The sequence below is a fragment of the Marmota flaviventris genome, chromosome 1, assembly GCF_047511675.1.
Source record: "Marmota flaviventris isolate mMarFla1 chromosome 1, mMarFla1.hap1, whole genome shotgun sequence".
NCBI lineage: Eukaryota > Metazoa > Chordata > Mammalia > Rodentia > Sciuridae > Marmota > Marmota flaviventris.
Genome location: NC_092498.1, coordinates 150,042,655 through 150,057,599, shown reverse-complemented (window position 1 = coordinate 150,057,599; position 14,945 = coordinate 150,042,655). Strand labels below are relative to the sequence as shown.

The 14,945-nt window shown below is 35.9% G+C and overlaps 1 protein-coding gene across 2 annotated transcripts in view; it reads right to left on the bottom strand.

Moving 5' to 3' along the window:
• The window catches only part of Specc1l (sperm antigen with calponin homology and coiled-coil domains 1 like), a 143,303-nt gene that overhangs the window by 85,721 nt on the left and 42,637 nt on the right, over positions 1-14,945 (bottom strand). For both annotated transcript variants that reach the window (XM_027923357.3, XM_071617455.1), the window contains exons 3-5: positions 13,778-13,931; positions 6,796-8,426; positions 4,732-4,939 (exon numbers count right to left, since the gene is read on the bottom strand). In XM_027923357.3, the coding sequence (XP_027779158.1) occupies positions 4,732-4,939; positions 6,796-8,426; positions 13,778-13,931 (1,993 nt within the window). The remainder of the gene's footprint in view (positions 1-4,731; positions 4,940-6,795; positions 8,427-13,777; positions 13,932-14,945) is intronic.

The following is a 14,945-nucleotide window of genomic DNA, read 5'->3' as shown; positions in this document are numbered from 1 at the left end:
ATCTCAATGCCACTCTTCTTGAAGATGTCAGTTATCTTTGTTTTCCTGAATTGGGGATAAAGTAATTGACTTTATTCTTTGGACTCAGCTGATCATCATCTTCTTTTTTTTTAATTTTTTTTTTTTTAGTTGTAGATGGACACAATGCCTTTATTTTATTTATTTATTTATTTTTATATGGTGCTGAAGATTGAACTCAGTGCCTCATACATGCATGGCAAGCGCTCTGCCACTAAGCCACAATCCCAGCCCTCAGCTGATCTTCTTTAGTCAGCTGAGTCTAATAAGTTCTGGTTGGTACTTCTGGGCTGGGGTTGTGGCTCAGCAGTAGAGCGCCTGTCTAGCATGTTCGAGGCCATGGGTTCGATCCTCAGCACCACATAAAAATAAACAAAATAAAAGTATTGTGTACAACTATGTAAAAAAAAATCAGTGACTTCTGCATGTATTTTAATGACTGTGGGAGTCACTGCTCTACTCATAGTCCTCTGCCTCTAATATAGCAACTGGTTAAACACTATGCTGACGACACATCGTTCCCTTCAGGATGTACAAGAGGGATTCAGGTGCTTCAATCAAGATGCTGACTGGTGGATCCATTTCACTGCTGAACCAAACTGCCTTTCCCTTTGTGTGGTTTTCTACTCAAGACGAGACAGCCTGCATTTACTTCAGACACCAGTTCACTTCTCTCTGACACCAAAGTCATGCTTGGAGCCCCGGACCCCCTATTCGCCCACATACAGAAAAGAGTTTGAACCTGGCAGCAGGCAGGGGGCAAATAAGCCTGTATCCTATGGGGGCAGGTACAAGGTTCTAGTACTCCTTTAGCACCACGGCCTGTTCCTACTGCTCTTCCAGTCCCTACTGTCCCTGAGTTGGTGGTGTTAATGCCCCCATTTGCTAAGAACATCATTACTCAAAGCATCAGTGTTCTCCTGGGTGGTAAATTTATATTTTCTGTTGGATTTCTCCATGTCCCCAATTCTATCTGCTTTTTATATTCCAGAAATTACTCAAAATTTCCTCCCATATCCATAGGACTTCAGGAGAAAAAGGAAGTATATGTGTGATCTTATGTCATCGTCTTGAATTGGAAGTCTTTTGTGTATTTTTACATAAGATCTTTCCAGCTCAAAGTAAAAGTTCTTTGATAGTAAATCCAAGAAACAGTGACAAACACCAAAGGCCAGGTCTATGTAGTGTGGTGCTAATAAGATCTGGGAGTTCTTAAGTATATGTCTCCAAGCACATGTGTTGTACTATCTGATATTAACTCACAAATCATTAATGCTCTACTCATTTTCTAGTCCTTTTTCTCCCTATCCCTTAGATTGGAAAATGTCTACTGATGTGCTATCAAGTTCACTGACTCCTCCCTATCCCTAATTTATTTAAATGATTCAGTAAATTTTTCATTTCTAAAGTTTTTATTTCTCTACTGAGATGTGCCATTTGCTCATGCTTTACAAGCATATTTTTCTCTACATTCTAGAGTATAATAGCTGCTTTAAAATCCTATCATCTAATTCTAAAATCAGGAATTAATTTTGGAGTAACTAAAGAGTGACTACTAATATACAGGGTTTACTTTTGGGATGATAAAAAATTCTAAAACTATTTCATGGTAATGTTGTTAAAACATTCCACAGAAGAAAATCTTGATTTCTCAAGTAACACTATTCCCTGTCATTAAGTTGTTATATGACGTGCTGACTTAAATCTATCCCAAATGAGGAATTCTCAAGAAAAAAAGGAATGACCTCCCATAAATCTACAGAGATCTAACAAAAAATGTAATATGTGAAATTTGTTTAGATCCTGGTTCCTACATTTTAAAAAAGAGCTATAAAAAGACAAATTGAGGGGGGTGGAGCTGGGACTCAGCAGTAGCACACTTGCCTAGCATGTGTGAGGCACTGAGTTCAGTTCTCAGCACCGCCTATAAATAAATAAAAAATAAAGGTCTATCAACAAATACAAAAAAAAAAAAAAAAGACAAAATGAGAACAGCTGGAGAAATCTAAACAATCTAAACTAAGGGATTATGGCTTTGCACATGCTAGGCAAGTACTCTATTACTGAGTTATGCCCCCAGACCAATAATTTTTTAAATTTTTTTTTCAAGGAATTACAAGTCAAAATATTTAGGAGTTAAGAGTCATGAGGTCTACTACTTATGGCCAAATAGTTCAGTTAAACACACACACACCCAAAAGGCAAGCATTGCAAAATGTTAACAATGGTCAAGTATAGACAACAAATAGTAACTATACTATTCTATCGATATCCACACATATAGTAACTGATTCTGTGGCTCAATAGATTTTAAGTCAAGCCTGTATGGTCATTCAATATTTATACATATTTGAACTTTCCATCTCAAGAAGTGGGAAGAGTAGCTATATAGTTAAAAAACATATTCTGGATTTTCAGTCATTTTCTAATGAAAATACAAATAATGTAACAAATTATAAAGCTTTATCTTAGAATCTTAATGATCTAACATTTTTCTAGCCACTGCTCCAACTACCACAAGGTGTCACTCTTTCCACAAATGAAAGACTGCAAGAGAAAAGGTATTTATTAATACTAATGTACTAAATGGACAGTGCACTGAACTTCCATATTAATCTAAAAAATTTAAAGCCTTTTATAAGTTGAATTGGATAAGTCCTGTCAAGTCAAAATACAAACTACATATAAATGCTAGACTAAAAGGTTCTTTAAACTGTAAGATAGGCCTGCAGTTACAGCTCAGTGGTAGAATGTCTGCCTAGCATGTGTGAGGCACTGGGTTTGATGCTCAGCACCACATAAAAAAATAAATAAGGGGCTGGAGATATAGCTGTTGGTAGAATGTCTGCCTGGTATGCACAAGGCCTGGGTACAATACCAAGCACCACCAATCAATCAATCAATCAACAAACAAATAAATAAATGTATACAAAATACAATAACTTTTTTTTTTTTAAGTTTATCTTAATGATTCTGTTTCCTCAGTATACAGAGCCTCAGAATGTTCCAAAAAACCTTGGAGTGAATCTACAGATGCTAGATCAACGAACCAAAGTTCAGAACTTCCACAGGCTACTTTGAGGGATTGTAACAAATGACTTATTCTGCCTTGGCAACAGATCAAACTGCCCTACCTATGCATCCACGCTACAAGGGAATCTGACTCAATCTGTATTAGCCAGTTGGTACTGTCAAGGAATGATAAACTGGCAGAACCCAAAAGAGCAGTAACGTGCACCAAAAGTTTAAAAAGTCCTAACTAATGCATTCAAGAAAGATTACTTCCATTCTCCTTGTCCATCCCCATCTAGATAATAAAAAAATGTATTAAAGGGGCTGGGGTTGTGGCTCGGTGGTAGAGATTTGCCTAGTATATGTGAGGCACTGGGTTCGATCCTCAGCACCACATACAAATGAAAAAACAAAATAAAGATTGCATCATCCATCTATAATTAAAAATATTTTTAAAAATTTTTGTTAATATTTGATGAATCTAGATAAAGTACATACAAGAATTTTTTAAATGTATGATTATTTGGAAATAATTTCAAACTTAGAAAAGATTGCATAAATAGTATAAGGAACAGCTATATATACCCATTTACTCAGATCTGCCTATTGTTAACAGTGTATCCATTTGTTTATTGTCATCTCTTTATCTCTTTATCTAACTATCCATATATTCCTTAAATTTTTTCTGGAAACACTTGGGATATACATCATGGCTCTTTACCCCTAAATATTCAGTATGTACTCCCTAAGAACAGGGATAATTTCTTACATAAATGCATGTAGTACAGTTATTGACTTCATAAATTTATATCAATATAATACCTTTATTTAATCTATTATCTACAATCCAATTTAATTTTTTTTTTTTTAGTCGTAGATGGACAGAATACCCTTATTTTATATATTTATTTTTATGTGGTGCTGAGGATCGAACCCAGTGCCTCACACATGCTAGGCAAGTGCTCTACGACTGAGCTACAACCCCAGCCCTACAATCCAATTTTTTGATGATGACCTTTATGATATTTCCCAGCTACAGTACTGAACCTATCTCAACACAAGTATTACCCTTAGCTGTCATGTCTCCTTACCACATGTTTCCAACACTGGCATTCCTGAGGGCAAAGTGCTGCCCAATTTTTTTCCTCTGTATAATTTCTGTTTTTTTCCCTTACTTGAAACTAATAAATAGTCCATAGGAAAATGTTTTAAGTTAAGATCGTGTAAATATCTGACTCCTCACCAACATTTCTAAACAGAAATACTCTATGCTATTTTTGCAGCATTTTGGCAAGTCTAAAATAATTAGAAAATAAAAAGTTAAAAACTAAAACCCTAGTTTCAATTCTACCACATTTATAAAGTCTTCAAGGTTAATATGAAAATCAGACAAATAAGAAAAACCTGTGCCTTTCACTTTTAAGATTATGGAAGATCAATATTTTTCTTCTCACTATACTTGCATCATTAAAAGTAAGTAACAAATGACTTTCCTTAATTGGGTACAATTTTAAAGTAATGCTACCACTGAACAGTTTTTCTTTAGGAATAAAACATCAATACAAACTAACATGTGAATTATAACTATAGGCCTATTTATGCAATCCAACTATGCTGCAAATCAGAATTATTAATTTTTACTACTACATGCAAATATATGTAAAAACACTAAAAGAAATTAAAAGTTCTCTCATCACTTACTCTCTAAATCAGAAATAATGAGGTTGTCATGAAGTTTCACAGCTCGATGTTGTTCTACTTCATCTTCAAGTTCAAAGATGGTTTCTTTCATGTCGCTCCGTTCTGTCTCTTTTTCCTCCAGTTCTGACCTTAATTTTTCTAATGTCATATTTAAATCTTCAATTTGTTTCTTAGCTTCTTCTTGGAAGGCTCGGTATTCATCTTCTACCTATAGAAAATTAAAAACCAGTTTAGAAAAGCAAAGTTTTTCTAAGATAAACTTTAGAACTTAAGTACACACCATTTCAAATGAAAGCTCAGTGTAACATGTTATACATAAACTAAAAAAAATCTGTAAAAACCATTAAAAAATGTGAGGGGCTGGGACTGTAGCTCAGTGTTAGAGTATCTGCCTTATACATGGAGGCACTGCGTTCGATCCTCAGTACCACATTAAAAAAAAAATAAGTAAATAAAGATATTGTGTCCATCTACAACTTAAAAAAATTTTTTTTATTACTCCACAATACAAAATTTTACATAAATGTTTTAAAGCATAAAGTGTTGCAATATTGCCAAAAGAAATTATACTGATGTATCACAAACTTAAACAGGTTATTTAAGAGGATATTATAAATAAATTTTCCCTTCTTTGAAGTTTGGGCCAAATGCATGTATGTGATTAATGATTAACATGCTTTCTTGGGCTGGAGTTGTAACTCAGTGGTAGAGCGCTTGCCTAGCACATGTGAAGTACTGGGTTTGAACCTCAGCACCACATACATAGATACATAAATAAAATAAAGGTATTGTGTCCATCTACAACTAAAAATATATTTTTTAAATGTTCTCCTGAAAAAATGATTTGTGACCAAATCAAATAGAACATGAAAATAAATTTTTTTCAAATAAATGAATCATGGTGGCATGCATCTATATACCCAGATACGTTGGAGGCAGATTCAGAAGGATCACAAATTTGAGAACAGAGTGGGCAACTCAGAGACCCTATCTCAAAAAAAAAAAAGGCTGGGGATACAGTTCAGTGGTACAGCCACCTGGGTTCCATCCTTTAAAAAAAAAAAAAAAGGCAATTGATCAATCAATCAAATAGTGCCTTTACTGAAGTATTAGTTCATAGTGTCCATAGTGTCCCCTCAACATACATGCTCCAAGAAATAACACACATCTTCTAAACTGTATCTCTGAAAGTGATCATTTTAAAAATTAAAGTTATTAAAGTTTTAGCCAAAGATTTACTAATATTTTTCCCTTTAAAAATCATTTCACTTGGGCTGGGGTTGTGGCTCAATGGTAGAGCACTTGCCTAGCATTATGTGAGACACTGGGTTCAATTCTCAGCACTTCATGTAAATAAATAAGTAAAATAAAGGTCCATCAACAACTAATAAAGTTTTTTGTAAATCATTTCACTTAAACAAAAAATTAAATAAATAAAATGTGAGATAGGATAACTAGATAATCCCATGCAGCAACCACATCGGATAGAGCCTTGGCCAAAATATTAGTGACTCAGGGTAGCAGTTCTGACTGAGCCCTCATTATTATACTGCATGACTGTAAAATAGGGAGGTTGGGTGGATAATCTCTAAGGTCTCTACCAGCAGTATATCCTAGCCTCCAAGAAACAGAAGCCCCTATAATCTACAAATACTTTAAATTCACAACAAAACTATTTGAAAAACTATAATTACAACAGGATAAGAAATGGCAGGCACTGCTGATCCTATAGACTAAAATACTGTGTTCTATCTATCTTATGCCAAAGTATATGATGAAGAAGTAGAATTCCATGACAGGCCTCATAGGCATACCTACAACTAAGCACTAATTCTGGTGTTATTAACTCTAGCCCCATCCTCTCACAGGAAGGAAAACAGTAGTGAAATGCAAGTGGAAATGACACTATTTAAAAAAAAAAACTTTTCATGCTATTCTAAAAAAACCATTCTCAAGCTTTAAAAAAAATACCTTAAAGAAAAACTAATGACACATTAAATAAATTCTCCTGGCTCTCAATAAGTATGCTGTGTAAGCTGTATAATGTTGAACATTAAACAATACCTTAGCAATAGTGTCCTGCAATCTATTAGCATCATTTCGGGTATGAGCCAGATCTTCCTGTAGGCTACTAGCCAAAGTCTCTGCTTTTTCTTTGTCCAGTCTAACACTCTCCAGGAGATCCTGAATATCAGATTTATCTCCAGAGTTATGGATAGAATATAGCTCAGCCACTTTCTGCTTTTCATTCTCTAGCTGGGCTTTCAGGCGATTCATCTCTATCTGGTCACTAGCCACTGTGGCTTTGTACTCCTCTAATGTGGCTGCCAAGGCTGCCTTGCCCTTCTGCTCAGATTCAATAATTCGCTCCATGTGGTGACTGCGTTCTTTGAGTGCACCTATCATTTCTTGAGCTTCCTTGTTGTCCTGTTCTGCCATTTTCAAAGTATTACTTAAATGCTGCTGAACACCTAGCAGCTGTTCTCGTTCAAAACGGGCATTCTCAGCTAAATCCATATAACGTTGTTCTAACTCCATATAACGTCCACTTTTTACATCTTCATCTATAACATAAGAAATGTGATGCTCATCTAGAAGGGAACGAAAATATTCAATCTGTCGACTAAAGTGTTCTAACTTATCACTTTGTTGACATAAGGATTCCATAAGAATGACTTTTTCCTCCCCAAGCCTTTCATTTTCACTATTCAGTTCTTGGGTAATCTGCTGTAAATCAGCTAGTTCTTGCAGAGTTGCTTGAAGTTCCTCGCTCGTACTGTGCTGGTTCTCTTCCATCTGGTGTATTCGTTCTGTCAAGCAAGCAACAGACACCTCACTTGCATTCCCACTGCTCCCTTTCCGAGAGCGCTCTATGCTGGGGATGCCCTCTGACTCTGAAGATGATGGTGCATCCAGAGCATCATCGCTTGAAGTGAGGGGTTGGTAAACCTCACTGCATTCACTGTCTAGGTTGTCCATAGAGTTACTATGCTGATGGTCCATGAGCGTATTTTCATCCTGACTCAAGAGATCCTCCACTGACCCAGGGGCAGAGCCTTCCACTGAAGAAGTCAGAGTTCCTCCTCCATCACTCTGGTTACCAGTGGCAATTTCTGGGCTCAGGGACTGATAGCCAAATAATTTTTCGGAATTGTCTAACCTCTGCTCTAAGGAAAAGCCCAATGCATTCAACCTGTCCTTTAACATTCTGTTTTCATTTTTCAGCTGGTTGAGTTCTTCACGGATGGCAGTATTCTGTTCCTGCAACTGCAATAAAGTAGACTCCACATCAGTAGGCTGGTGAGCAATAATTGTTTCCTTCTCCTCAGATTTTTCATCGCCCTCAAAATGATCTTCATTAATGCCCAGCTGAGCACGCATGTCTCGAAGTTCATTTCTTAAATGTAAAATTTCCACATCTTTGGTCTTTGCCAGTGTGAGGAGATCTTTCACTTTGGCTTCCAAAGCAGCTTTGTCACTGATCTGATTGTCCGATTTAGACTTGCTCATTCGAACATCACATTCAGTAGTAATGCGACTGCGGGAACGTTTAGCCAAAGCTACATCGTTAGCTCCCTGACCTGCAGAAGGTAGTTTTTTGCTCTGGTTTAGCCGAGTACGTTCACGTAATCTTTCTCTAGTAGAACTAGATTCTTTACTACCTGCAGAAGTGCTCCGCTTGGATGAAGTTGTGCCTGCATGTTTAAAACAAAGAATTTAAGGCAAAAATATTAACAAAAAAAAAAGCATATAATTCCTGCCCCACGTCTAATAAGATGGGAGCAAGGGATCTACACTTAATTTGAACATACATTAATCTTGACTTATACGATTAAGATCCAGTTTCCTCAAAATCAGAAATTTGTTCATCTTTCTGTGAGCAATGACAAAGAAGTTTTATAATTTTATACTTTAAAAGGATAAATTTTATGGAATGTAAATTATATCTCAATAAAGCTGCTACCTAATAAAGATGCACACATTAACTCAAATCCCAAGGCAGAGATTTAAACAGTGGGCCAGGGGCAAGTATTTTAGGGCAAGTTAGATGAAGATACTCTATGATTAGTCAGTCAAGTAGCAAACTAACTGCAGAAACAGGAGAGCAAGAAGGGAAAGACGGCTTTAGGATAAACAAAAAACCTAGGCAATAACTACAAAAATGATGACTAAAGTAAATACAAAAGGTTTCACATTATTGAATGCCACATAAATAGTAACAAAAATCATGACAATAGCTAGCACATATCATACACAATAACAATTCAGAGTGTGCTGGGGATACAGTTCAGAGGTAGAGTGTTTACTTAACATACACAAGGTCCTGGGTCCAATCCCCAGCACAATAAACATACAAAAGGAAAAAATAAAAAAAAAACCTACCACCTCACAAACATAAATTTAAATAAGCCTCATTACTCTGAGGTTGATGCTATTATCACCCCATTTTACATTTTAATAAAAAGTCAGACTCAGAGATTTTAAAGAATTTACCCCACAGGTGATAATTGAACCAAGATTCAAAGCCAGGCAGTTTGGCTGCAGAATCTTCAACTTCACAGTTGGCTATATTACTTCTCATAGTAAAATAATGATGTGTTAATGTTAAATGATGATGATGCATTAATCAAACCTGCTACAAATCACACTCTTTTTACTAGGCCTGGTGGTACAAGCCTGTAATCCCAGCAGCTTGGGAGACTAAACCAGGAGGATCCCAAGTTCAAGGCTACCCTCAGCAACCTAATGAGACTGTCTCAAAATAAAAAAATAATAATAATTTTTAAAAGGGGTGGGGATGTAGCTCAGTGGTAGAGCATCACTAGGTTCAATATCTAATATCAAAAAAATAAATACACAAACAATCACTCTTTCTTTTTTTGTGGGGGTGTGGGGGACCAGGGATTAAACTCAGTGAGCCACATCCCCAGCCCTATTTTGTACTTTTTTAAAAAAAATATTTTTTTAGTTGTTGATGGACTTTATTTTATTTATTTATATATGGTGCTGAGACTCGAACTCACTGCCTCACACATGCTAGGCAAGTGCTCTATCACTGAGCTACAACTCCAGCCCCCCTATTTTGTATTCTATTTAGAGATAGGGTCTCACAGAGTTGCTTAGCACCTTGCTTTTGCTGAGGCTGGCTTCTCCTGCCTCAGCCTCCTGAGCCACTGGGATTACAGGTGTACACCACCTGTCTGGCCAAACTCTTTCTTAACTACTAAAATTTTAAACCTCTGAAAGCAATCGACATGATCATTTAATTTTAAAAAAATATGTTTAAATATCTATAAACACCTAAGTAATAGGATATTCTTTACTCTTAAAAATAAAACCTAGATCTAATCTATGTATTTCTAAAGAACTTTCATATGTTGGTCACCAAGATTATAGAGATAACAGGGATGAGTGATCTCTGTGATATATGCAGATGGCCACTAATTTTGCCTTGACCAGATACAGAGGAGGAGAAGGAATTCAAGCTGGCCATGAAACAGACAAAGATAAGAAAGTATAAGCAAGCATGCACACCAAAAGGTAAGTTGACACAGTTAACAGAACCTACACGGAACGCATATACTATCTACACAGCCCTGAACCAGGCAGAATTCAGTGAGTCACCACAAGTCAACAGATTCTTGAGCAGGGAATAAACATAAGGGAAAAAGTTTTTTTTATGGAAACTCATTAAGAAGATACTATCTACAACAAACAAGGAAGAAAGAGCAGTAGAAGACAGATGTGGGAAGATAAAGTAGTAAAAGTAAAGGGGGCCTATACTAGGGGGGTAGCAGTAAGAATGAGACAGGACAATAAATCTGTGACAGATTTTGAAGGCAGATGACAGGATTAGGAGAAACAAGTACAAATGGAGACCCAAAGAGGAAAAGGATGGCATAACTTTTCTCCAACAACATTAATTCTTGTTCCATTTTTTCTTTTTTTTTAATATTTATTTTTTAGTTGGTCACAATATCTTTATTTATTTATTTATTTTTATGTGGTGCTGAGGATCGAACCCAGGGCCTCGCACGTGCTAGGTGACCACTCTACCGCTGAGCCACAACCCCAGCCCCAAGTTTTGTTCCATTTTCTATAAATGGTACCATTGTCCTTCTTATCTAAACCAAAAACCTCGCCAAAAAACAAAGATGTGAATGGCTGAAAAATGAAAGAAAAGGAGCCCAGAATGAAAACAAGGATTGATAATGTCCCCCAAATGAAAAGAGAAATAAAGAGGAGAGAAGAAAATGCAGAACAAGAACAAGAGAAATTCCCCTCCTGGGATTACAGTAATGAGCGTTACAGCAGAACAGTCTGAACTAGAACTGGCGCACTGAAATCAAACAGCCTTAGGGAAGTCTCTGGGAATAGGTAAAGGCAGAGCAGATAAAGAATTAAGAGTACTGCTAAGGGTACACTGTGCCACCCCCTACCACCATCACTGCAAATTTATATATTGAAGCCCTAACGTCTAGAACCTCAGAATGCAACTGCATTTGCAGACAGGGTAAGTGAGTTAGTTAAAGAAGTAATAAAGTTAGGATAAGACTGTTACAGTGGGCCCTAAACCAGCATGTCTGATGTCCTTGTAGAAGGTATTTGGACACAGGCAAAGGACCGGCCACATGGGAACATAGTGAAAAATCAGTCATCTGCAAGCTAAGGAGAGAGACCCCAGGAAAAACCAAACCTGCCAACACCTTGATCTTCAGATTTCAGAATTGTAAGAAAATAAATTTCTGGTCTGGGCACAGTGATACACACCTGTAATACCAGCAGCTTGGCTGAGGCAGGAAGACTGCAAGTTCAAGACCAGTCTCAGCAACTTAGTTAGGCCCTAAGCAACTCAGAGAGGACCTGTCTCTAATAAAATATAATAAAAGGGCTGGGGATGTGGTCACAATATCTTTATTTATTTATTTATTTATTTATTTATTTCCCTGGGTTCAATCCCCAATACCAAAGAAAATAAATTTCTGTTGTGTAAGCAAATCAGTCTATGGTACTTTGTTATGGTGGCCCTAGCAGACTAACACAGATGTACAAACCCATATTAGGGTCACTGTTCCAGGGAGGTGATAACTGAATCCTGAGGTCAGGTGATAATGGTCAGAAAGGAATCACATATGCAAAACCTATGGAATCTCTCCCAATACAACTCTAAAGGTTAGAAATGGGAAAAGACACAAATAATCAATAGAGTATTTAATTTACTGTTTCTTTTTTACCATAAAAGCTAGAGTACTAAATGTAGTGATGACCCCAGGGTAAAAGACCAAAAGTTCAGTGTTGCTCCACCACCAAGTCTGCAGCAAAGGCCTAGTACAAAATGGGTCCCCAGTAAACATTCATTGAGTAAATTAATGCATGGCCTTTGGCAAGATACTTAAACTTGGCTTAAGTATAGCTTTCTTGTCTCTAAAAATGAAGATAATAACAGTCTTTCCTTCATAGGGCTGCAGTTAAGGATAAAATGAACTAATGCCTATAAAAAGTAAGGACTGAAATATTCCATCTTGTTAATCATACCACAGTACTATTAAAATGAACGGTGGGGTGTCATCTGTGATGAAAGAAACAACCTGCAGAAGGTCAAATCGAATGAATGAGGGGAAACAGTAAACCTGGGCTAGGAAAGTCTAACACACACAATAGTGGATAATAGCCTAAGTGATGTCATGATGACAGAAGAGGTTCTGGAGTAATTTTTGCCAACTTACTTTTATAAACTTTACTACAATCATATGATCTTATGGAAGCCTTGAAGTTTTTTGTTTTCTGAGTATAAAAAGCAAAATATAATAGCATTCCTCCTTAAACTGTAGAATGAGTAAATTTATCAATTCTAGCAAATCTAAAAACAGCTGCCATTTAATTTGAATGATCAATCTAGGTACCAATCAATAAAGGCTTACATCACAGAATGATGGACAATAAGTCTATCACACCACAACACATAAAAGAGTCTTTTTTTAAAATATTTTTTTAGTGATAGATGGATATAATACCTTTTATTTATTTATTTATTTATTTTTATGTGGTGCTGAGGATCAAACCCAGTGCCTCACATGTGCCAGGCAAGAGCTCTACCACTGTGTCACAACCCCAGCCCCAGGTGTCTTGCTTTTGTTTATTTATTTTTTAAAAAGGAATCTGAATCTGTCCTATCAGGGCTCTAGGTCTAATGCCATACAGTGAATAGAGAGGACAAAGGGTAATACTCAAGGACATCATGAGAATGTTCTGATATCAAAAATTTGATATTAGGAAATACTGCAGGTCAAAGTTTCTATAAAAATTAAACTGGAAAAAAAGGAGGGGTTAACCTATAGATTTAAAAAAGCAGACTTAAGACACACATCAGCCAATTACTGTATATGGCCCTTAAGTGAATCCTGTCACGAATAAAAACAGTTTTAAAAAAAATTTAGAGGTGAAAATCTAGCATTTACTAATTTTTGATTTAAAGAATAATTAATAATTATTTTAAGAAATGATAATGGTATTGTGATTATGTTTTTAAAAGAAATCTTTATCTTTCAAAAATAATTAAATATTTATGGATGAAATTATATCATGTCTGGAAATAACTTCAAATTTTATTATTAAGGATTAGGAATGTAGTGCTTGCTTAGCATAAGCAAGGCGCTGAGTTCAATCCCCATCACTAAAAATAAATAAATAAAATAAGTGGGAAGGATGGTTATTAAGGACCTAAGAATGGTTATGAATTGATAAAGATAATGAGTACAACATGTCTACTTTTGCATATGTTTGAAATTTTTCTCTTTTCTTTTTAACTGTTTCGTAATTAGATGGAATGCCCCAAACAATAATGCACACTATGCCTACTCAAACAAAAGGCAATCAATATCTCAAACTGGAGGAAAAGGGGAAATACTGGGGAATGATACTAGCCAAATTATATTGTTATGCTGGATGTATGTATGAATATGTAACAACAAATGCCACCATTATGTACAACTATAATATACCAATTAAAAAAAAATGGGAAAAAAATCCAGACTGAATGCCATACCTGTGCTAATCTTGGACTTGTTCTCCACGGTGGTCATGGCAGGGGCAGATGCTGAAGGTGCTGCAGATGGGCAGGTACTTTTCTTTCCTTTAACACCATTAGTCACTGTTACCCCTCCAGCCATTCCAGCTAAAAGGTCATCACTACTCTTGGTCTAGAAGCAACAGAAAATAAAAACTAGATGAAGCAAGATTAAATATTTCAAGATTAAACAAAGTTCTTTACTTTTATACTGATTTTAAGAGCTATATAAAGACGTTCATTCATTTTGTAAGCAGTAGCCCATACTGTGCTATAGAAACAAAATCTTTTTATGGTTTCTAAACAATCATACAGTTTTATTTTAAGACACTAAAATCATAATATGTAATCAAAGATTTTATGGATGCCTGCTGTGCACCCATATATACCAGATTCAGTGAGGGCTGGGAAGAAGTAAAGACATCATCCTTGTTACTGTCATCTCGGACATGACTCATAAAGAGGAATCTTCTCAGTGAAACCACATGGGCATCTCAAGACAGTTCTATACTGCCACAGAAAGTGCCACCTTGAAATTTCTAGGGATCATTGAGAGGCAAATAATCTTCACCACTCTAAAGTGACTCACTGAAAATAATATCTAAAAGAAATTATTCCTAAATTTATCTTTCTTATGTAGTTCTCTAAGAGTCAAACTTATATCAAAATTAAAAGAAAAACATTGAAGGGGCTGAGTTGTGGCTCAGTGGTAGAGCACTTGCCTCGCATGCGTGAAGCATTGGGTTCGAGCCTCAGCACCGCATAAAAATAAATAAAATAATGTATCCATCTACAATGAAAAAAATATTTAAAAAAAAAACACTGAAAGGACATCCTCTGTTTAAGCCTGGGTAATATATTAATTAAAATTAGAAACTTCATTGTTAAAGCAAGGGTTAGCCCGTCTCAATGATTACACCCCTTGAGAAAGACCCTTTGTGACATTTCTTCATCTTTTATAAAGATGACTAAAAATAACACTATGAATAATGGAACAGGATTTAAAATTTTTATTTTAAAAAAATAGTGAAGAAATTTGTTTTTATTTCTCCTATAAATGAGAGAGAACATAGGAGTTAAAAAGCTGTAGAATAAAGAAAACCTACTTTTTTTCCTTTATCAAGACAGGGTCTCACTATGTTGCACA